Genomic DNA, 25,554 nt, shown 5'->3' with positions numbered 1-25,554 from the left:
GAACCGGAATTGGTTCCAGCTCTCTCCTTTGTTCTGTTAAGGCGGAGACGTAAAGGGAAAGGATGAAGAAGCTTTATCAATCCTTCTGGCCACCAAGCATCTCCGGCTCCTCGCTACAGTGTACTGACATTCGGTACCCTTTCAAGGACTTCCCCTTCTTTTCTTCTAACTTTGTGCCTCAGTTCTCTCTGATTGTCAACTAACTCCAGACTGATCCTCAGTCAACATTCATTTAGATAATGAATTTTAATTAAACATTCATTTAGATTGGGCTTTGCCCGACTGTGAATAAAGTCTACTGTTTGTGATCACTTCATATTTGTACACCCCAAACTAAAGCCTGTGCCCTACAAAGAGGGACACCCCAGGCCCGAAAAAAAATTAAATGTGATGCGACTATTAATACCAGTTCGAATGCACGGGTGAACTTCAAAGTAATGGGATGGCTGACTTTCTGGGAAATCTTCATGTCAGATTCAGTTTTTAGGCTTGGGTCCGATTTACCAAAAAGATTAGCATGATCCTTATGCAATGACGAAATACATAAATTGAGAAATGATCTACTGTGTAGCTTAATCCAATTCTTCATTCCTTTCTTGCAAATTAGAAAGAGTATCGTTGTATTTACTTTAGTATTGAGAAATAATGCAATATTTTTCGCACCCTTTTCGTGATTTTTATAGAAAACGTTGAATGTAGTTTGAGAGGCTTTAGAACTCATGTGATTGTGTTTCAGTATATTATACAGAACCATGGCAAGTGGACCAATGGAAAAGTGCGAACAACAGCTCTCAAAAAAAAAAAAAAAATTGAAAAGTCCTATGTTTGATACTTTGTAGGCTGTGAATTTGCTTGATCGTGGTCACGGGTATGGTGCAATTCCCAACTAGCCTCCTCTAGACCAAAAAGAGGTGAATAACAGTAATTTGTCACTTGTTATCCTCTTTTTAAAAAATAAGTTTATTATACAGACCTACAACTCTAGTGGTTATTGACATTTACTTTTATACTCTAAGTTTCAATTTTAAATAGGAAGAGGATCCTCTCCGGATTCACTTTGTGAAGATCAATGTTTCAAAGGTTTTCTTATTACTCAAAATCGTCCTTTTTGCATGATTATATGTCGAACTCTGTCGAATACGAATGCATTATCAAGTGTTTTTGCACTTGTTTGTGCAAAAGAAAACTGTAAAAAGCACATACATTATCAAGTTTTTTTGCACTTGATTTTACAAAAAAACTCAGTGTTCCAGTTCGTGAAAAAACAATTTTAGTGTTTTAGATGTTTCAGTTTCGCTTTTTTAGTTTATATGTATATTGATTCTGCACTTTGTAGTGATGCTGCACTTGTAAAAAATGCATGCATTATCAATTGTTTGTTGCACTTTGTACTGATGTTGCACTTTATACTAATACTGCACTTTATAAATTAATTTTGGTTGTTCTTTTTGTTTGTAAATTGATTATTAAACATCTGAAAAAGAAAATGAATATGCATCTAAATTTTGTAAATAAAAACATTAACCGTCTAACTTCGATGCTTGACTTTGAACCGAAGCTGCATTTTGTACTAATGCTACACTTTGTAAATTAATTCTAGTTCTACTTTCCGTTTGTAAATTGGTTCTGCACAATTATGCATCTACATTGTGCATTAACAACTAATTCTGTATCTACCTTGTTTGCTAAGTGATGGTGCATCCACTTGTGTGCTAAGTGATGATGTATCTACTTGTTTTCTAAAGTGATGATGCATATAGCTTGCGAGCTAAGGAATGCTGCATATAGCTTGCGTGCTTAGTGATGTTGCATCTAGCTTGTGTGCTAAGCATCTAGTTTGTACTAATGTTGCACTTGTAAACAATGAATGTATTATCAAGTGTTTGCTGCACTTTGAATTGATGCTGCACCTTGTAAATTAATTATTGTGTGCTAAGTATCTGCCCTTTGTAACTAGTTTGTCATTTATATGACTTCTTATTATCTGATAATTTATTATACTCATGATCATTTTTTTTTTATGAAGATGACGACAAATGAAAAAAAATCTTGCAATAAAAAAGAAATCAGTTTCTCCTGTCGTAAAGCGTCAAGCAACAGATGAGAACTATACTCAAATAAGGCTAAACCTCTTGGCCTTTGTATAACTAATACAATAGCTCAAGCCAAACTTGAAGAAAAATCATAATTCTTGGCATTCATATATAAGTCATTTTTTGGCAGACTAGTAAAAGCCTACATAAAAGGTGAATTACAGATGAAGAAATCAAAATGAGATGTTATACATATAGTGAACTGGTATGACACTAAAAAGGAAATGTTCAAATTCAAAAATAGATATTGCAAAGTAAATGCTGATGATGTCCAACACATATTTGAGATCCCAAATTGATGTAGAGAAACCCCTTAGTCAACAAGAGACTGCAGAATCCCAAAGCCGAAAGAAAACAGATTTGTTGATAAATACTTCTCAGAAATGACAAAAATTGGTAGAAGAGAAATTGCACAAACAAATTCAAGTTGCATTTGATGCTAGGACAACAGAAGGGGATCAAGATGCAGCTTGCCATATAATTCTGTATTTGCTCAACACAAATCTGCTTGGGAGCTCAGCGGGGAAACTCCCTTGGAGTTTGGCCAAGAATTGCAACTCTATTGATAACATAAATCAATACAATTGGGCCAAGGAAACAGCAAGATACTTGATGGAATCAATCGATAGAACACAAAAGAGAAAAAGTCAATGGCACTGTTGTATTTTTACTGGTAAGCAAACAAAAACTAATAACAATAATAATAATAAAACAGTTTTTGTCTTATTTTACAAAAATATACAAATCTCTAACTTTTATTTTATTTACAGTATTGTATTTGTGATCACACCACAATCATTAAACCAATAAAAGGAAGGGAGAAACACTCACCAACAGCAGTGAAGTAGGATTTGGCAACATGCAAAATTCTATAAAGAAGCACATGAAGATTTGGAGGTAAAACTGATACTGCAATCACATTTATGTAAAACATGATTCTACATGTATTTTGTGTGAAAAGATGTTCTGCACTTTGATGTTGCAATTTGAACTGATGTTGTACTTTGAATTGAGGTTGCTCTTTGAACTAATGCTGCATTTTGTACTGATGTTGCACTTGTTTGAAACTGATGCTGCACTTTGTAAAATTAATTCTGGTTGTACTTTCAGTTTCTAAATTGATTCTTAAACATTTGAAAAAGAAAATGAATATGCGTCTAAATTTTGTGAGTAAAAACATTAACCGTCTAGCTTCGATGCCGCAATTTGAACTGATGCTTGACTTTGAACTGATGCTGCACTTTGTAAATTAATTCTGATTCTATTTTCTTTTTGTAAATTGGTTCTGCACAATTATGCATTTACATTGTCAATCATTTCACAGATGGACAATGCAAAACAAATTGAAGAGTTAATTGAACAGCACCTAGAAGATAATGATGATGACTTTGTTGATCCTCCACCTGCGTCAAAAAAAGAAGAAAATGGAAAAGAAAGTAGCTAAGAATGGACTAAAAGCCAAGAAAGCTAAATCGTCAAACAAATTAGTGCTTCATCCTGAAGAAGTTGAAACGGTAGTGGGTCCTGAGCAAGTAGCCAATGAGGATGAAACCATAGTGACACCTAAACTTCTAAAGGTTGTTGCTGATGATGAGATGATTGATGTTCAACAACAAGAAGATGATGATGATGATGAAATAACTGTTTCAGATGTGTCGGACAAATGCAATAATCAAACAGGTGATGAGGAATTTTAAATGACATTGTCTGCGTGGATGACAAAATAACAAATTCAAGATAAGTTAAAAAGTCAAGACGATAACCTGGCAGACAAAATAATAAAATCCAAAAGCAAGCTAATAATCCATGACTGATGTTGCATATTAATATTCTATTATAACTTATGTTATATACTAATATTCTGTTATAACTAATGATGCATACTAATTCTGTTATAACTGATGTTGCATACTAACTCTGTTATAACTGATGATTCATACTAATTTTTGTATAAGTAATAATGCATGCTAAAAACTTAGTTGGGTATAACTGATGTCGCATACTAATATTTTGTTATAACTGATGTTGTATACTAATATTCTGTTATAACTAATGCTGCATATTAAGTTTGGCATAACTGATGCTGCATACTAAGTCTGGTATAAGTATTAATGCATGCTAAAAAATACACTAAGTCTGGTATAACTAATGCTGCATACTAAATCTTTGTCATTTAATTCTTTACATTAAATACAATCAAGAGGAAGAGGGTGGAAAACAAAATGAAAATGAAGATCACTTTGACACATTGGTTGATAATCAGAGTATCTATGACTCCCAAAATCTAAATGAGCAAGTCTAAGATGAACAAAATATTGCACATGATTTTGCTTATCAAAGTGTTGAAAATGAAGAAAGAAGTGCGAACATCACAGACATAGACGAGACTGAAATTGATAGGGTTATCGATGATGTGGTTAAATTCCAACAAGAAGAGGCAGTACCAAAAGAGGCCCCAGGTGCATGAATTGAACAATCAATTCCTCCAATGCAAATCCAAGAATCAGTTCCTATAGTGCAAAAAAAGGCAATGATAATAGTAGGTCCAAGCATCTCAGTCCCTCAATTGCTAGTTCAAGCTAAGGAACAAGAAAGAAATGCAGCATCTGTTCCTCAACAGCTAGTTCTCCCCGAAGATTTGACAATCAAGACAAGGAAGCAACAAACATTCTATAAATGATTTCTTGCTCATCTTACGGGTGAAGAAAAATGGGAATGTGAAAACTCAGAAGACGAGTTAACACAAGAATAGTTATCTCAAAGCCAAACAGATGCTGCAGAGTACTGGAAAATGAGGTCGAAACTTGAGCTTCAGATGTTGAATAATGCTATCAACATATGCCACTATAAGAATTCTGTTATTGCAAAAATAGTTGAAGAGAATGATGCTTTGCAAAAAGAAAACAAAAAGTTGCAAAAAAAAGAAGAAAAAATTGGAAAACCAGAAAAGTGAACTCAAGAAGAAGAGCACTAAAAGAGAAGAATGAACTTGAGAAAAAAGTGAACTCAAGAAAAAGAAAAATAGGAAGAAGAAAAGAATAAGTTGATGGAAACGAACAAAGGGCTACTGAAGGAGAAGAATGAACTTGAATGGCATCAAGAAAAATCCTACAAGAAGCAGTCTGAGTTCAATGCATTAAACAAAGAAAAAATGGAAAAAATGAGAGAAATTTCAAATTCTAAAAGCTGAGAAAATTTCTCTTGAAGAATTGGTGAAGAAGCAACAAGAAGAAATTTTTAAGCTAAACAAAACCTTAGGTTTCATCAATGAGATTGAACTAGAAAAACAAAAGAAAATTGATAAACATGTTCATCAAGATTCTGTTACTGAATTTGCAACTGAAAGCGAATCTGTTAAAACAGGGGAAAAAATCGTAATCGCCTATGATCAAGAGGTAGATATTCAGTCAAAATAGGTTCCCCAAACTCCAGAAAAAGTACCAACAAAATCTTAAACACCTATTCAACCTCAAACTCGAACAATGGTCAAGCGCATCAAGTAAAAACCTAGAAAAGAGAAGGCAGATATGCAATTATATTACACTGCGATGGAGAAAATAAGAGAATCGAATGAGTGGAAAGGCTATCCAGCATACTTTCTCCTATCAATAATGGACAAAAAAACCATTAACATTTTCTAGGAAAAAGCACCAGTGTAAGAAAAAATTACAAATAAATCTATAATTTCTGTTATACTTCAAAATACTGATTCTGGATTAACATATTTATATGTATATTGTATTTCAGGGACATATATTGGTCATCAACTAAAAATGAGTTCAGTTACTATGACAATTTTGTGATGAAAGAAGAAATGGATTGATTTCTTGGAGATAAGAGAGTTACAAATACCGTTATTGATGCACACAACTACATCCTCAGAGACCAAGAAAGTAGTTTGGATCATCAAAACTTCTACTTCTTGGTCAATCTCTTTGTAAGTTATAGATATTGAATTTAGACAAAATCTATTCAATGTCATTGATGTTGCATACTTATGTTTCATACACATGTTCACATTGATGATTAATACTAGTGCTGCATATTGATTGTCCATATACTAATTATGTTTTGGATAAACAGATGAACTTCAACACTTATGAAAACAATGAAGCCAAAATGAAAGAATTAAAACACATTTTAGAGGAGCAATTAAAGGAGCAAATGGGAGTTGCGCGAAAAATCTTTATACCTCTTCTAAATCACGAACACTACACATTGGTTGTGTTTGACACAGAGAAAAGACATTTCAAATTTTACAACTTTAACAGAAAAAACCTCCAAGAAGGTGAAGCAAACATCCACAATAACAATGCATATAAAGTGGTAAGTGTAAATTCATTATTGTTTATATTTTTAGTGATTTCCTAGTACATTTTTGAAACATAAGCTTAATTTGTATACATGTCAAAATGGTTGAAGAATGATACAACAATAGAGACAGATTATTTCATTTGCCATTAAATGAAAAGGAAAGTTCAACAACTGACTACATCCGAAAGAGCCCTACAAATGCAACTTTTGAGATGGATGAAGATAAACAATGTTATATTCAGCTTGAATCGTAAGCATAATTGTATATTTTGATTGTTCTAGTTGACTTACTGTTTTTGGTTACATATTTAAGATTCAACTAATTTTTGTAATGAATAAGACAGTAAAATGATGTTGCACACTGAGTTTGGTATAACTGATACTGCACATTATTAAGTCTGGTATAACTGATGCTACATTATAATTCTGGTATATCTGATACTCAGTTATAAATGTTCAATGATAAAATGATTCTACACCAATCATTAGATTCCATAGAAAATAATAATTCTGCTTACTGAATGAGTCTACTATAACTGATGTTGTATACTGAAGCTATATTCTTCCACAACTAAAGCTGTATACTTAGTTTGCTTTAACTGATGCTGCATCAGTCTGCTTTAACTGATGATACATGCTAATTATGCAAATTTATTTTACAGAGACTATTGTAGTGTATTTGTGATGTACTACATCAAACAAATAGCCAAAATGTGAAAAGATTAAAAATGCTTAAACAAGCGGGAAGTCCACTATGTGCACCGTGATGTTGCATCTCAAATAATAAATCATAGATTGAGCTGGAGCTGGAGCATGAAGTTTAAAATTAATGTCAACTGATTAAGATTCTACGAATTGATACTGCACAAGTATTACGTTGAAAATTAATGTTTATATAAAATTGATGCTGCACACTTATACTCTACACGTATTACGTTGAAAAAGTGATGCTGGATCCAAAGTATTAAGTTCGATCTATGCTATGATTTATCATTCATGGATGTTAAAAAATAAGGGTGAGATTCAAAAATACCAACCAATTGAAAGGATAAATTCAATTGAAAACATTTGATTCATCAATTATTATAGACGATATTAATAAAAATAGAGTAATATAAGTAAGAAATCAATTAATCATACGTGACATTTACCCATCCCACGCTTTTGAATCAATGGATTCATTGGTCAACAACCCCCCTAATCCCCCAATCCCCCAACCCCCCAAAACTTATGTCAACTGATTAAAATTGTATGAGTTGATACTGCACAAATATTACGTTGAAAATTTATGTTTATATAAAACTGATGCTGCATACGTAGTACTTTGAAAAATATTAAATGTTTATTATGAGGGTCCCACCCAACCCCCTAAAAAAAATTATTCCAACTGATTATGCACAATTATATGAATTGATGCTCCACAAACTAATATATATAATAACTATACTGCAAAAAACAAAAGGACCTTCAATGGAAAAAAAAAAAAAAAGCATGAGTGGATACTGCACAAAATATTACTTCGAAAAATAATGTTTATATAAAATTGATGCTGCATACTGATATTGCAATGATGCTGCACAAGTAATACGTTGATTATTTAAAATTGATGCTTTATAATACGTTGATTATTTAAAATTGATGCTTTACAAGTATTATGTTAAAAAATAGTCTCATATTCATACAAACATAAACTCAATTGCTAAAAATTGATTCTTCATAAATTGGATAACAAAAAATTGCAAAATACAACAAACTGATGTTGCATACAAAATGTATAACTTGATTCTGTATAAAATCAAAAACTTATTATGATTGAAAAATATCAAAAAACCTGATTTGATAACAAACTTCAAAAATACAAAAAAAAAAAAAAAAAAAAAAAAAAACTCCAATACTCAAAAACAAAAACAAAAATCAAACTAAAGCCTGACATGCCTTACATTGTTTATATCAAAAGTGGGCTTATTCAAGTGAAAAACGGGGACAATAAGAAACTGATAGCTTAGTTTATAAGAAGAAACTTTCCAATAATCATCTATAAAATACTCAATATCACGATAATTATGCAGAATAACTTGCAATGAATGAGCAGAAGGGAATCCTTTATTCTTTCATTGAACACATGAACACTGGTATTGATCCAACATAACAACAAAAGAGTTCCTATCTCCACAACCCTCAAACACATCATCAAATGACCAACTAACAATCCAATGACTACCTTCTTGAACAAAACCTCTAAGATCATTGTTTTTTTTTTGACATAACAAAAAAAAACCACTTCTCTGAAACACGCCTCTTGTCAGACATCATGACCATCAACCTCCATTTGATTGATTCAATCAAATCAAGAATAGGCATCCGACGCTCTTCAGAGATCATTGCGTTAAATAATTCTGTAGTTGCATTACTCATTTCATCCCACCGATTTCCTCGAAAATGTAGAATAGAATAATGCTCTTTTAGAATATCATCTAAAAATGAATCAGAAATATCTCCGCCAACACTTCTTATTTTCTTAATATTTCTATCAAAATCTTCAACACTACATGCATATACACAATTCTTGAAATATTCACATAATTGATCATTCAAATATTTATTACCTGCACATCGCCTCTCCAAATTTTTCCTTAAATGTATAACGCAGAAACCATGAGAAGCAGCAGGGAAGTACTTGCGAATAGCATTCAAAAGTCCATGATGTCGTTTGGTAATAAACGTGATATTCCTTCTTTGGTAATTTAATATCTAAGCCAAATATTCAACAAACCACGTCTAATTCTCTTTATTTTCTATGTCAACAATACCATAACACATAGAAAAAATATATGTATATAAATTTTTTTTATAATTATACAAAAAACAGGTTCTACACATAAATATTACTGATGCTGTACATTATTAAACTGATGCAGCATTTTAATAAATAGATACTGCACATTATTAAACTGATGATGCACATTATTAAACTGATCTTGCACTTTAATAACTTAAAAAATAGGTTATGCACATAAACATTACTGATGTTGCATATTATTAAACTGATGTTGTACATTATTAAACAGACGCTGCACATTATTAAACTGATGCAGCACTTTAATAAACAGATCCTGCACATTATTAAACTGATGTTGCACTTTAATAAACTTAAAAAAAAAACTTACCATTATTTGTATTTTTAGCACAGTAACCAAGAAGAGTACCAATATATCTTCCCTTAAAAACGTACAATCAAGGAACAACATTAGTCTACACCATAGGAATCCTTTAACACAAGCTCCAAAAGAAATGAATAACCTTTCAAATCAATTACTATCATTATCAAATTCTAATGCATAAAGCAATCCATCATTAACACGCACAAACTCATCACGGTACCAAGGCAAAAATTCAAATGAAAGAGCCTCATCACCTTAACCTCATTATATGCAATCTCTTTGCCACGCCAAGCTGCACGGTATTTCACATCAAGACCATAACTCTCCTTCATTTCTCTCATAACATCCTTTACCTTAATAGACGGATTTGAACGAACATTGGCAGCCAACAAAGAAGACAAAACAGAAGGGGCAAACCTTTTATTCTCCTTTTAACGAATACGTCCAGTGCAAGTATGAATATTATTTAATTTTTTAATAATAAAACAACCACAAGGCTGTTGCACAACGACATGAACACATTATTGACACCTCTCCGACAGTTTCTTTAAGCAAACAATAACACTCTTCCAATCATTTCTAGTGAACTTGAAATCAAAACCAACCTCAATAGAGTATTGTTCAAGTTTTCTACGAAACTCAACTGCACCATCTTCGTAATTTTGACTCTCATAAGAAATATAACTCTGTAACTCATTTGTTGCATAATGGTGAGGTCCATAAGAGTCATACTTACCCAAAAATTGGTTCTCATCTCCAATACTACTAGCTTCACTAAGACAAGACAACACACTACTAGTAGAAACAATAGACATCTCCTGCTTAGCTTGAACATAAACATCAACAACTGGATTTGAAATCAAGTTATTCACCAGAAGATTTGTCTGAATATCTTCATTACACTCTAATAAACAGTTTGGTTCACCTCCATATAAGGAGTATTTCAACAAAAAGCCTCATGATGACAAACTTGGAAACCTCAAAGTCAATTGTCCATACAAATCCTCATAACTAGTATGCGGATAAAGCGGCACAACTAATGCACAGTTTTCATATATACATTCAAAATTTTAACAACGGACATGATCTACACAAAAATATATAAATAAATAAAGTTAAATTGATGATGCACATAAATAATTGTATATATCTATGCATTCTAAAATGTAAATCTATAATAAATAAAACTGATATTGCACAAATATCTGTAAAACAGTGCAACACAAAAAACGCCAACAAGGATGCTGCACACTGGTGTTGTACACTTATCGGCATAATAAAACTGATGTTGCACAAATATATGCAAATAAAATAACTGATGCTGCACAATTTTCTAATCCATAATCCTTTAAATAAATATTTATATAAACTGATGATGCACAAATTATGTTGATTAAATAAAACTGATGCTGCAAAATTTTTTAATCATGGTCCTTTAAATAAATATTTATATAAACTGATGCTGCACCAGTATTATGTTGATTAAATAACATTAATGCTGCACAAGTATTAAGTTGAAAATTATTAAATGCTTAAAGGGTTGGGAGGAACGCTTAAAGGGGTAGGTTCCCCACAACCTCCACCCCCGGTTGGAAAAAAAAAAAAAAAAACTTATGCCAACTGATTAAGATTCTATGAGTTGATACTATACAAGTATTACGTTAAAAATGAATGATTATATAAAACCGATGATGAATAATGATGCTGCACACGTATTATGTTAAGAATTAATGTTTATATAAACTAATGTTGCACACGTATTGCATTAAGAATTAATGTTTATATAAACTAATGTTGCACAAGTATTATGTTGATTAAATAAAACTGATACTGCACAAATATTAAGTTGAAAATTTAAATGCTTATTGGGGGGTTCCCCCCCCCCCCCCCAAAAAAAAACTTATGCCAACTGATTAAGTTTCTATGAGTTGATACAGCACAAGTATTACGTTAAAAATAAATTATTATATAAAACTAATGCTGGACAGTGATGTTGCACACATATTACATTAAGAATTAATGTTTATATAAATTGATGCTGCACACTTATGATGCACACGTATTACTTTGAAAAATATTAAATGTTTATGGGCCCCCAACCCTCCCCAAAAAAAAAAAAACTTATACCAATTGATTCTGCACGATTCTATGAACTGATGCTGCATAAACTAATATATATGATAACTATACTTCACAAAACAAAAGGAATTTCAATGAAAACCAAAACCATCACAATGAAAAATCACATTCGCCAAACACTCGATCAAATAAGCTCAAAACCAAATCAAAACCTTCAAAACTAAAAAACCGTGATTGAAAAAATAAGAACAATCCAAAAAAACTAAATGCGACCAATAAAAAAATTGAAAATTCAGAGACTCTTTCAAAATCTAAACCAAAATAAATTCAAAAACACACAAACACTTCGAAAATCTAAATCGGAATACATAAAATTCAGAGAGATAAACGTGAGATAAACACTTACCTTGGAAGAAAACTTGAATGATTCGAATAGAAATTATGGCGAGAGATAATTGAGGGAGATGACGAAATATAAATTGGAATAGATAAACTTCAGAGAGAAAGAAAAACAGCAGAGAAAACAAAAATATAATTCGAATGATTTGAATCACCGTCGATTTCTAACGGAAAAATCAGACATGACGCCATCTTACGCGGAATTTAAAAATGTCAATTCTTGAAATCTTTAAAAAGTGTTGTCTCAATATATAATTAAGTATTGAAAGTATACTCTAAATGTAATTGGAAAAATTTAAAAAGCCCTAACCGTAAAAAATTTACTTCTAATTAGATTTAGTATTCAAATGTAAATTTTAAGAAGGTGGGAAAAATCTCACCAAATCCTTACCCAACGAAGCCAAGTTCTCGGCTAAAAACTTCTCTACCGACAAAATACTTCGTAGGCAATAACACTAAGAAAAAGGATCCTCTTCGGATTCACTTTATGGGGATCCCTACATCCTAACCATTCATCGTATATCGTGCGGCCAGTTTTTGTTAGATACTATTTGTGTTTAATTTTAAATAAAAAAGTCAAATGATTTCTGACTGCACGATACACTATGAACGGCTAAGATGTGGGGATCCCTAGGATCCCCACAAAATGGATCCGGATGTGATCCAATAAGTTGTTTGGAAGAGTTTACCCCAAAATCTTAACCATGGTACACACGTTTAGTTGACAAAGCAAAAAAATCTGTCGGGTGAAAGCTGTTCTGACAAATTCTTACTTAGTCGGCTTAGAAATTGTCGGCAAAATAATATTTTCTGGTAGTGTACGGTTCACTCCTACTCTTGTTCGCATCGAAACTGCCATTTTGATGGTAGTTGTTATATATTCAAACTAATTAAGTTTTCAAATGACGTCCGAATGTCAAACCAGAACTTTTAGAAAGAAAAAAATATGACTGAACTAGCTAGTCCACGCCTGCATGCACCAAGTAATTAGTTGGAAACTGGCAAATGTGATGCTAGGCAAATTGTCTAATATTTACGCGCTTCGTACTAGAGAAAATATTATTTTCTAGTTATAAATTTCTCCAACATTTTTTTTTTAACAAAAAAAAGTTGTTGGCAGCCAACTACATGTGTGTGTGTGTGTGTGAGTAGAGTCGAATAAGCCTTTCGCATAAAGATATAGCCAGCTCTTACAATGATCACTAGGCAAGGAGCCTCTTCCTCCTCTTCTTCCGTCAACCATTTATGGAAATACGATATCTTCATATGTTATAGAGGCGTGGATACACACAACAATTTTATTCAAAAGGGAATCAAGGCGTACCTTTTTAGAAGAGGAGAAGAACTTTCATTCCCCACGCTTGTCAAAGTTATTGAAGAGTCAAGGGTTTCTGTACACGGTTCACTCCTACTCTTGTTCGCATCGAAACTGCCATTTTGATGGTAGTTGTTATTGATAGGATTTTTTATCACCTGCAAAAGTAGGGATAAAAACACTTAAAAATACTTGCAAGAGTACAAGGTTGTCGTAGTATAACAGCTCAAGCAAAGTCATTTTCCATTAAGATTGAATGAATAATTTGTGTTTAAAACCAACTCTTAATTAATTATTGAAAACAAAGTTTAGAAAATGTTGATTTTAGAATTTAATATAATAAAAACGAATTTGAAAATAAAACAATTAAAGAAATTAACTAGAGGTCAATTTAAAGAAAGTCAATTTGTAAAGCCTAGGGTTCCGCCGTCCCCTTAACAATTCTACGCAATTTTACTAATTACTTATGAATTTCCATACACATGCTTTGAATGTTAAGTTTTCCTAATGTATATTTTCCTTGTGATGTTCAAGCGAAAACGTATATCTAACATGCAACCCATCTGTGATGTTCATATCAAATATAAACATGCAAGACTCATTAAGCTTTGTGAAAACCCTTTGAACAACCATGCAACCCTTAAGAGCATGATGTTCGTCTTAAGTGAACTTACAATTACTAATCACAAGAAGCCCTCCTCAATTTTCAGGGTGATGGTCCAACAGAAATCTTAATGGTCGCGAATCACTAAAAATCACAAAAAGCCCTCCTCAATTACTAAAAATCTTAATGGTCGCGAATCACTAAGACAATTAGATAGTTTTAATCGCGATGATTAATAATTCAAAGCAAGCATGCATCCATTCATAAGCAAATTAATAAATCACATATTCATACTAAGGCTCAAGGTTTCGTCCTAGCAAAAGAACTTAGTTATGAACAATCATAAAAAAAAATATTATTAAGAACAAGGATAGAAAACACCTAGAAAATAAACTTGAATTGTCAAAGGCTTGTGCTTTTCCTCTTCTCCCTCCCTTCTTAACCCTAACGGCTAAAAAGACTTATTTATACTACTACAAAATAAAACCCTAAAAAGTCTTAGAATAAAACTAGGAAACATACTAAAATAATAAAACAGAAAATAAAAGGTTTCCTATTTAAACTGAAACTTCTCAGAAAATCAGACTTTTGACCAACCAAATCGACTCCGATTTGGTCCCAAAAGTCTCTTTTGAAAGCTGGGGACGTCCCCTACAAATCCTCAGAAAGAATCTTCCTCAAAATATGTCATCTTAACCTCCAAAATACCCAAAATGTCCAGAAGCGTCAATCTGGAAAAGTTGTGCGCTGGACCTTTATTTCATCGTCACGGTCAAACGGCTTGGTAGAAAAATCTGAAACTTTGACACAATAATCTTGAAAGAATCAAGAACATCCTCCAATTGGAATCACTCCAAAATTCATCTGTTTGATCACTTTTTGCTCTAGAGGAAGTCAAATGTCCTACATTGAAAATATATATCAAAGTATCAAAATTCTACCAAAATAACTAAGATATTAATACTAAGATAAGGGTAAAATATATGGTATAATATGGACTCATCAGTTATATATTCAAAACTAATTAAGTTTTCAAATGACGTCCGAATGTCAAACCAGAACTTTTAGAAAAAAAATATGACTGAACTAGTTAGTCCACGCCTGCATGTACCAAGTAATTAGTTGGAAACTGTTTGGCAAATGTGATGCTAGACAAATTGTCTAATATTTACGCGCTTCTTACTAGAGAAAATATTATTTTCTAATTATAAATTTCTCCAACATTTTTTTTTTTTAACAAAAAAAAGTTGTTGGCAGCCAACTACGTATGTATATATATATGAGTAGAGTCGAATAAGCCTTTCGCATAAAGATATAGCCAGCTCTTACAATGACCACTAGGCAAGGAGCCTCTTCCTCCTCTTCTTCCGTCAACCATTTATGGAAATACGATATCTTCATATGTTATAGAGGCGTGGATACACACAACAATTTCACATACAATTTGCACAACAATTTTATTCAAAAGGGAATCAAAGCCTACCTTTTTAGAAGAGGAGAAGAAGTTTCATTCCCCACGCTTGTCAAAATTATTGAAGAGTCAAGGGTTTCTGTCATCGTATTCTCTGAAAACTTTGCGTCCTCGGAGTGGTGCTTGGAGGAACTGGTTAAGATCCTCCAATGTAAGGAATCTCAGCAGCAAATAGTTTGGCCAATTTATTACAAGGTTGATCCCTTGGATGTACGTTACCAAAAAGGAAGTTTTGGCGAGGCACTAGCTGATTTTGAATCCAAGTACATCAAGAACATGGAGAAGGTGTTGAGGTGGAGAACAGCTCTTACAGAAGCAACAAATCTGGATGGCTGGTATTTCTTGGAGGGGTATGATTCTAACCCTACCTTTTACTAAACTAGTTTCAATATATATACACGTTTGACATTCAATTTATCACATTTTCTGTAAGCTTCGCTTTCTTGAACGAACGACAAACAATAACACTCAGTTTGATGGAAAAAATTGATAGATTAGAACGGTACTAGAGGGAAAAATGACATTTAAAAAAAGATAAGGCTGTTCAAAACCGAATTAAAAATTCATGAAGCAAATCGGAGTTAACATAGGCACTGCTAAATTTTCTATTTAACTAAAATTTTCTTATGTTTTTAACTTGCAGGCACGAATCTAAATTTATTCATAACTTTGTTGAAGAGTTATCAGTACAAGTGTTAAACCGTAAATATCTAAACGTAGCAAATTATCCAGTTGGAATAGACTCTCATTTACGGGTTATGAGTGAGCTTTTAGGTATTGGGGTAAATGATATTCGCATGGTAGGTATATGGGGGACTGAGGGAATAGGAAAAACAACAGTTGCTAAAGCTGTTTACAATTCAATTGCCCATAATTTTGACGGTAGCTGTTTTTTGGAAAATGTTAGAGAAAAGTCGATGACAAGTCGAGGCCTCGTCCAACTACAAAATATTATTCTTTCTGATGTACAAGGGGGGAAACAATTGGAGGTGATCAATGTTGATAAGGGAATCCAAGTGATAAAGGAAAGGCTGAGCAACAAAAGGGTCCTCTTAATTCTTGATGGTGTCGATCAGCTAGACCAGTTAAATAAACTAGCTGGAAGGTCTGATTGGTTTGGTTTGGGTAGTAGAATTGTCATAACAACAAGAGACAAGCGTCTGCTAACCGCTCATCAAGTTGATCTAATATACAATGTCATGGGATTAGAGTTTGATGAAGCTTTAGAGCTCTTCAGTTGGAATGCCTTTCGAACAAATAAAATTCCAGATGATTATGCCAAACTAGCAAGCACAATAGTGGAATTTGCTCAAGGGCTTCCATTGACTCTCGTAGTTTTGGGTTCATTCTTATGTGGTAGAAGCGTCGATGAGTGGAAAACTGCATTAGATGGTTATAGAAGAGTTCCAAACTTAGATATCCAAGAAATTCTCAAAATAAATTATAATGTGTTAGAAGATCAGGTGAAAGAAGTTTTTCTTGACATTGCATGTTTCTTAAATGGAAAATATAAGAATTATGTGATAAAAATGCTAGAAAGTTGTCACCTCAATCCCGAGTATACTGTTAAAGTACTTGTCCAAAGGGCTCTCATAAATATCAAAGACGATCACATTTGGGTGAGTGAATCTCTAGAAGAAATGGGTAAAGGAATAGTTCGCCAAGATTCTTTAGTTGAGCCCGGAAAGCGTAGCAGATTGTGGTTTTACAAGGAATATGTGAAGCATGTTCTAACGGAAAACACAGTAAGTAGATCTATTTTATTTCAAAAGCAACATTATCTAAAAGTCAAAATTGGAAACACTTACACTTGTATTTGATAAATAACTTGTTTTGTTCATGCAACTGTTTCTTTAATCATGCTAGGGAACATGTGAGATTAAAGGCATGATCGGGAAGTTTCCCAAATCAGATGAAATATTCTTGAGTGGTAAAAGCTTCTCAAAGGTGAAACATCTTCAACTTTCATAACCATAATCAACCAGCATGCTCTTATGCATAAATATTCTTTTAAGCTTTAAGAATGAACGTACTTGCAGACTTGGGCTTAGCCAAGTTGACTAGAGCATTGTATTTCCCCCACTGCACCAAAGTTTGCATCCTCATCTCCGCAATTCAGATGAATTTAGCGTATAATATCACTTGCAACCGAAAAAAGAAAATGTATGAATGTTTTTAATGATTATTTTTTGTATAGGTTGTTTCAACAAAGTGGACCTTTTTACTGATGGCCAGCCTTTGCCAAGAGATTTTGTCACTTGCATTTGATCAGGCTTCATCACCCAAAAAACCTCAGTATGCTTTGATTGGCATGCTGTTGGCTTTTGCATCTCTGCTCACTTGCATTTGGGAGCTTATTCACAAGGGTAAGAAGGAAAAGGCTGTTATATCGAGGTTCGGAATGTTGTGGTGGCTTTTTGGTAGTCTTCCTCAATTTTATGCTCTAGTTGCCGGCATCGCTCAGTGCATTTGCTCGACAGTTCAGTATGTTTGCTTCATTCGGCATGAACAGAATCCGATCAAAGTATCTCTCTTGCCTGCCATCTTTCTTGTATGTTTGGCCACTTCAAGATTGACTTGGAATCAAATGCAGCAGAAGTCGGACTACTGAACAAAATGAGTTGTTGGATTAATCAAACAGCGTGGGCGTTTCAACTTTGTTGGAAATTCAAATCAAGCTAGCTATTGTTGAAAATCAATGTCAAAGTTAGGCATGGAAAGTTAGGCAATGTTAGGTATGGTTGAATAAAAATTATTAGGTGCAATTAATGTGTTTTGTGTGGTAATAAATAATCTTAGTTTAATCATTTGGTTTGCTATAAATACCGAAGCTCTCAAGCATTGTAAATCATCCCATCCAAATCCCACTTCCAATTGTGAAGAAGCTTGTAAGCTTTCTTATTCCAATAGTTTGTAAACCTTTTTTCATATATCAAAGTCCAAGTGTTTTGCCAAAACTTGTTGCTTCCCTCCTTTCTCTATTTCTTTCTTTGTCCAATTTTATTTGAGAGTGCAAAGTGAAAGAGGTGTGATAGAGTTTGTAAACTTATCACCCACATATTTTGGTATTGAGTTAGTAAACTGTCAAATACCAACAATTGGTATCAGAGCCAGAATACCACTCTGGCAGGTGCAGCAGTTATGGCGTCCAACTTAGTGCAACTCCAAGTTCCCACATTGAAGAAAGAAAATTACGAAAGATGGTGCATCCAATTCAAAGCATTGTTTGGATCACAGGAGCTATGGGAAGTTGTCAGTAGTGGGTATGTTGTACCCACTGCCGAGCAAGAAGCCGTATATACTGCGGATCAAAGGAACACTCTCAAGGACTTACGAAAGAAGGACCAAAAGGCGCTGTATCTTCTATACCAGGGTTTGGAAGATTCAACGTTCGAGAAGGTTGCAGAAGCAACAACGAGCAAGCAAGTATGGGATACACTCAGTACAATCTACAAAGGAGTAGATCGAGTCAAGAAAGTGAGGTTACAATCACTTCGAGCAGATTTTGAAACTGCTCATATGAATGAAGGGGAGAGCATCTCCGACTATCACTCAAGGCTCATTGTGATAGTAAATCAGATGAGGAGAAATGGCGAGAGACTCGATGAAGTACGAGTTGTGGAGAAGATACTCCGGTCACTCACATCTAAGTTTGAGCATGTGGTGACTGCCATTGAGGAATCCAAGGATTTGGAGGTGATGAGCGCAGAAGAACTACTAGGATCCCTCCTAGTTCACGAGCAACGCATTCAGAAGAATGCAAGCCCCACAACGCTAGAGCAAGCTTTGGAGTCAAAGTTGAATATTGACAAACCAAATAAAGGTCGTGGGCAGTGGAACTCACGTCGTGGGAGCTCATCCAACCGTAGCCGAGGACGAGCCCGAGGAAGATGTCGAGGCTATGCACAAAATCAAGGTCAGTCTCAGGAGTGGAGATCTACTCGAGGAAAGGCGCATATCCAGTGTCACAACTGTAAGCAATATGGACATTATGCCAATGAATGTTCACATAAAAATGGTGAGCATGTCAACATGGCAGAATCAAGTGGAAATACTGATGAAGAACTTACAGTCTTACTAGCACACCATGATTCCAGTAGCCAACAAGATGTTTGGTATTTGGACTCTGGTGCAAGCAATCACATGTGTGGAAAGAAGAAGTTTTTTGCCGAACTCAAAAAAGGGGCCTATGGATCTGTAAGTCTTGGTGACTCCTCAAAGTTGCCAGTTGAAGGCAAAGGGAAGATCAAGATCATCCAGAAGGATGGAAGAGAAGAATACATCTCCGATACCTACTACATACCAGGTATGAAGAGCAACATTCTGAGCATTGGTCAACTGCTCCAGAAAGGGTACATTATACATATGGAGAACATGCTTCTCACTCTCAGGAATGCAAGGAGAAAGCTTATTGCACGTGTTCGAATGTCAAAGAACCGGATGTTTCCGTTGAATTTGAACACAAAGATTGGAAGCTGCAACATCGGTGTAATGGAAGATGAGTCATGGAAATGGCATCTTCGATTTGGCCATCTTAATTTCAATGGCCTAAAGTTGCTGTCAAGTGGAGGAATGGTTCGTGGTCTACCCCAGATTGAAGCCACACGCCAAGTATGTGAAGGTTGTGTGCTTGGCAAGCAAGCACGACTATCGTTCCCTGTTGGTGATACATGGAGAGCAAAGGCACCACTGCAGTTGGTGCACACTGATATATGTGGTCCATTGGATCCCATGTCTTATGGAGGTAATAGGTATTTTATTACCTTCATTGATGATTTCAGTAGAAAGACTTGGGTCTATTTTCTCAAGGAGAAGTCAGCTGCCCTAAAAATTTTCAAGGAGTTCAAGGCACTCACAGAGGCAGAAAGTAACCACAAGCTTGTGGCTGTGAGATCAGATAGAGGTGGAGAGTACACCTCCAATGCTTTCCAAGCATACTGCAAGGAGCAAGGAATTAGGCATCAACTTACTGCTGCCTATACCCCACAGCAAAATGGGATAGCCGAAAGAAAGAATCGAACCATCCTTGACATGACAAGGTCCATGCTTAAGGAGAAGAATTTGCCAAAAGAGTTATGGGCAGAAGCTGTAGCTTGTTCGATTTATTTGTTGAATCGATGTCCAACAAAGAGTGTCAAGAGGATGACACCACAAGAGGCTTGGAGTGGATACAAGCCGAATGTTACACACCTAAGAATTTTTGGGTGTGTTGCATATGCTCAAGTTCCAGAAGCCAAGAGGAGGAAACTTGATGATAGAGGTGAGAAGTGTGTCTTTGTGGGCTATAGTGAAGAGTCCAAGGCATACAAGCTCTACAACCCACTAACTGGCAAACTAGTGGTTAGTAGAGATGTCATCTTCAGTGAGGAAGAGACATGGAAGTGGAACAACAAAGAAGTCAGTAAAGAGAAGATCGTCTCCACTGATTTTGAAGAACCAGAAGTTGTACCACCGATTGAGCAACAGCCTGCTCAAACAATCACAACAACTCCAGTGCACAGAATTGCAAGGAGTGGTCCTACATCTAGTGAGGAAAGCAGCTCCTCAACTCCAGTGAGGTTAAGGAGTCTCACAGAGATTTATGGACAAGAAGAAGAAGAAGAAACCAACCTTTTCTGCTTGTATGCAGACCACAAGCCTTTCTCATTCAATGAAGCTGTGGAAGAAGATTGTTGGAAGAAAGCCATGGAAGAAGAGATCCATGCCATCGAGAAGAATGACACTTGGGAGCTGACAAAGCTCCCACCAAATCAGAAGGCTATTGGTGTCAAGTGGGTTTACAAGATCAAACGCACTGCAGATGGGAGTGTGGATCGATACAAATCAAGGCTTGTAGCAAAGGGCTACAAACAGAAGTATGGAGTGGACTATGATGAAGTCTATGCTCCAGTTGCGAGACTTGACACGGTAAGATTGCTAATCTCTCTTGCCGCACATCATAAATGGAAAATTTATCAACTAGATGTCAAGTCAGCCTTCCTTAATGGAGTACTTGAGGAAGAAGTGTACGTGGAACAACCGGAAGGCTTCCAAGTACAAGGAGAAGAAGATAAGGTGTATCGTTTGAAGAAGGCTTTGTACGGCCTCAAGCAAGCACCACGAGCTTGGAACTCAAGGATCGACAACTACCTTCACCAAAATGGATTTCAGAAATGTCCATACGAGCATTCAGTTTACATGAAGAATGGTGAAAAAGGGGAGTTCTTAATTATTTGTCTCTATGTAGATGATTTATTGTTTACAGGAAACAATGAGGCAATGTTCCATGAGTTCAAGCAATCCATGTTCAGTGAATTCGAGATGACTGACAATGGATTAATGTCATACTTTCTTGGCATAGAAGTGAAGCAAGAAAGTGATGGTATCTACATCTCTCAACAAAGGTACATGAGAGACATATTGAAGAAGTTCAATATGGACAAGTGCAACACTGTCAATACCCCAGTCGCAACTGGATTGAAGCTGTCCAAAGGAGGAGAGGGTGAGTTTGTAAACTCAACAGTGTACAAAAGCCTCGTTGGAAGCCTAAGGTACCTTACAATCACAAGACCTGATATAGTTTATGGTGTTGGACTCGTGAGTCGATACATGGAAACACCAAGGGAGTCTCATTGGCTGGCCGCCAAGAGAATTTTGAGGTACATAAGAGGTACTCTAAACTATGGTCTATTTTATAATTTTGGTGAAGATGCAAAATTATTTGGTTATTCAGATAGTGATTGGGGAGGTGACCAAGATGAAAGGAAAAGCACAACTGGCTATGTGTTTTTTCTAGGATCAACAGTTTTCTCATGGACTTCAAAGAAGCAATCAATTGTTGCTTTGTCATCATGTGAAGTCGAGTATGTTGCTGTAGCCTCAACCGTGTGTGAGGCAATTTGGTTAAGAAATCTGTTGAAGTCAGTGTGTCATCCACAAGTGGAATCCACTGTGATTCACGTAGATAACGTGTCTGCAATCAAACTTGCAAAGAATCCTGTTCAACATGGAAGGAGCAAGCACATTGATACCAGATTCCATTTTCTAAGGGACCATGTGAAGCAAAAGACAATTGAACTTGTCTACTGTCACACCAAGGAACAAGTGGCAGACATCTTCACAAAGCCATTGCCAATTGAAACATTCCGGCTACTGCGTGAAATGCTAGGAATGAAGGCGTTTTGATTTGAGGAGGTGTGTTGGAAATTCAAATCAAGCTAGCTATTGTTGAAAATCAATGTCAAAGTTAGGCATGGAAAGTTAGGCAATGTTAGGTATGGTTGAATAAAAATTATTAGGTGCAATTAATGTGTTTTGTGTGGTAATAAATAATCTTAGTTTAATCATTTGGTTTGCTATAAATACCGAAGCTCTCAAGCATTGTAAATCATCCCATCCAAATCCCACTTCCAATTGTGAAGAAGCTTGTAAGCTTTCTTATTCCAATAGTTTGTAAACCTTTTTTCATATATCAAAGTCCAAGTGTTTTGCCAAAACTTGTTGCTTCCCTCCTTTCTCTATTTCTTTCTTTGTCCAATTTTATTTGAGAGTGCAAAGTGAAAGAGGTGTGATAGAGTTTGTAAACTTATCACCCACATATTTTGGTATTGAGTTAGTAAACTGTCAAATACCAACAAACTTATGTGCTTAGTTTCAGTGTCCAGTTTTAGTTGTAAATTGTAGCTTATTTTGTGGCTCAACCCAGTTGAACTAGTCAAATGAGGAGCATTGAGATTGTACAGAAGCATGGTTGGTGTTGTAGTTTTTGGCCCTGGGATTGAAGTGACTTGAATTATGGCATCATTGTCCCTAATGAGGTTTTATCAAATGATCCTTAAAATGAACCAAAGTCTTCATGTTGGACTTCCAAATTCAAAATTAAGCAATGTCATCCCTAAAATTGACTACTTCACATCAATTTAGTCATTTAGTTTGGATATCGTCGAGTGTTCTGTTAGCTCGGACTGGACTAGTTTCAGAGACTAAGTTGGACTGGCTTAGAATAGACTAACCTGGACTAATTTAGTGAAACGTTTGAAACAATGTCGGACTAAAAATCGATAATTAACAAAAGAAAAAAAATAACATAATTTTTTTTTTAATTTTTTGCTTTTGAAGCTACTGCTTTTGAATCAACATAATTAACAAAGTGAGGGTAAATGAAAATTCAATTAATTTGCATTTGCATAAACTTACAGAGACTACTCCCATTGAAAGATTCTTGCACCATTTTTTTCTTCAGACTAATCCCACCAGACCTTAAATACCAAACTGATAATTCAAGGTTAAAACTCCATTTTTTTCTGTGCTACTTCGAGAAGCTGCAGACAAAAAGGAACAATAATTCAATTTAATATCCAATAGATTTAGTATCCAATAATTAGGAGAGAAATCTCCACTAAATCTGCAGCAAATTGAAACTTTGAAATATTAAAACTTCACAGTAACAAGACTGCGAATAATTCAATTTTCCTCAGCCTGCAAATTGCTGCAGATTCTCAATCTGCAATTTGAACTTTGGATTTGTTTTGAATCAGGAAAAGAAGAGGAGGAGGAGGAAGAGAGTACCTTGAGTCGTTACCTGTGAGAGGAAAAGAGGCTGGACTCCAGAAAGAGAGAAGCCTGAGTCGCCGCCGTCGATTAATTCCTCAGAAACAACCCATCAACCCTCTGCGTCACCTCCACAGAAAGGCGAGATCGATTTGATGACGTAGTCATCGATCTGCTACTGCTGCTGTTGATGTGCGAAAGACAAGATGCATGGGTTTGAAAGCAGAAAGTGCGAGATCAACGAAGCTCACAGAGGATTAGAGGGGCGAACGAAGCTGGTCTTAACAGTCCGGCTCTTTTTGGAGGGTCTCACTAAGACCCTCTAGTGAAGGCTTTAATGGAGATGAGTCCCTCCTAGTCCCACTAATGCTAATCCCTACTGCTAACAAACACATAATTAGACTAGATGTTAGTCTAGTCCAATTCAGTAAAGGCTAAGAATGGCAAACAAACACGCCCTTAATGTGCTAGTTAAGCATACGTATAATGTAGGGTTTATAAGTCCAATAATATGTTGCCACATTGATTATACAAAAGATAAAAATTTTAAAAGTGTTTTAAAGGTTTAAAAATAATTGAAGGTAGGGTTAACTAATTTTTATACACTCCATGTTTAGGGTGATTTTCAAAATGGGCTACAAAGTTTCAATTGTCTCATATTGCACCCAAAGATATTGAAATTGTATCACATTGACAAAACACTTATCAATTTAATGGATGATTTGACATTCAAAGAGACAGAAGGTATAAATGATAGAATCTAAATCAACCTTGACCTAGAATTGCTATAAGAATTACTAAAAGAAGAAGAACTGAATTGTATTTCTCATAACCCTTTTGGTATCTTGCACCAGAAGCTATATAGTAGCTTTTCTGTTTAAAGCTTATCCAATAAAAGAAAACTAACAAACAACATCTCAGTTACAACTAACAATTTCTTATTACAACTCGCTCCCTAAGATTAGGACACTTGTCACAATCACATGAATCACATTTGCCACTTGGTCTTCTATCATTACTCCCATCTTTGAAATGTAGCCTTGTCCTCAAGGCTAGAAATCAGGGAACTTGATCTGCAAGTCCTGCAAATTCTCCCAAGATGCATCTTCGGAAGGATGATTTTTCTAATGAACCAAAACTTTAGTTATTGAAGAATTCCCTTGTTGAACCATTCTTCTAGCTAAGATAACTTGCAGGTACATCTTGATACAGTCCTGCATCTTGAACTGATGGTAATTGAACAGTTGGAGAGACAGATGTGCCCAATTGTTTCTTAAGGCAAGAAACATGGAAAATTGGGTAAATCTTATAATGAGCAGGTAGCTTTAACTTGTATGTTACAGACCCTACCTTAGCAAGTATTTCAAAAGGTCCATAAAGTCGAGGATGTAATTTGTAAAAGGCATGCAAAGACAATGATCTTTGCTGATAGGGCACCAATCTGAGATAAACAAAATCTCTAACTTTAAATGATCTTTTGGTCCTATGCTTATCTGCCTGAATTTTCATTCTAGCTTGAGCAGCTTCCAAATTAGTATTCAAGATGGATAGAACTCTGGTTCTATCCAATGATCCATTAAGTCGATCTT

The 25,554-nt window shown here is 34.9% G+C and overlaps 2 protein-coding genes and 1 long non-coding RNA gene across 6 annotated transcripts in view; 2 read left to right on the top strand and 1 right to left on the bottom strand.

Moving 5' to 3' along the window:
* Nucleotides 1-25,554, top strand: part of LOC148692820 (uncharacterized) — a 36,213-nt gene that overhangs the window by 1,718 nt on the left and 8,941 nt on the right. The window lies entirely within an intron of this gene.
* Nucleotides 14,202-24,327, bottom strand: LOC137741474 (uncharacterized). Of its 4 annotated transcripts, none has more exons than XR_015953669.1 (3): nucleotides 23,984-24,327; nucleotides 23,612-23,736; nucleotides 14,202-14,868 (listed from the first exon to the last, which is right to left on the bottom strand). It is a non-coding gene; the product is annotated as an uncharacterized LOC137741474 (long non-coding RNA). The 4 variants fall into 4 exon arrangements; XR_015953670.1 differs by lacking the exon at nucleotides 14,202-14,868 and adding an exon at nucleotides 16,798-16,816 and having other exon boundaries at nucleotides 23,984-24,274; XR_011069301.2 differs by lacking the exon at nucleotides 14,202-14,868 and adding an exon at nucleotides 17,165-18,043 and having other exon boundaries at nucleotides 23,984-24,326.
* On the top strand, nucleotides 15,296-18,259 carry LOC137743111 (disease resistance protein RPV1). The gene is made up of 4 exons (XM_088680448.1): nucleotides 15,296-15,786; nucleotides 16,080-17,181; nucleotides 17,303-17,383; nucleotides 17,634-18,259. The coding sequence occupies exons 1-4, from the start codon at nucleotides 15,296-15,298 to the stop codon at nucleotides 18,045-18,047; spliced, it is 2,088 nt and encodes a 695-aa protein (XP_088536574.1). The 3' UTR covers nucleotides 18,048-18,259.

The sequence above is a fragment of the Pyrus communis genome, chromosome 11 (genome assembly GCF_041283825.1).
Source record: "Pyrus communis isolate YQ-2024b chromosome 11, ASM4128382v1, whole genome shotgun sequence".
NCBI lineage: Eukaryota > Viridiplantae > Streptophyta > Magnoliopsida > Rosales > Rosaceae > Pyrus > Pyrus communis.
The sequence above is the reverse complement of the archived record's forward strand: the minus strand, read 5'-3'. Positions and strand labels throughout refer to the sequence as shown.

Coding starts and splice junctions, on each gene's coding strand:
- LOC137743111 (XM_088680448.1), top strand. CDS start 15,296: ATGACCACTAGGCAAGGAGCCTCTTCCTCCTCTTCTTCCGTCAACCAT. Junction 17,182..17,302: donor ATGTTCTAACGGAAAACACA/GTAAGTAGATCT, acceptor TAATCATGCTAG/GGAACATGTGAGATTAAAGG. Junction 17,384..17,633: donor GTGGTAAAAGCTTCTCAAAG/GTGAAACATCTT, acceptor TTTTTTGTATAG/GTTGTTTCAACAAAGTGGAC.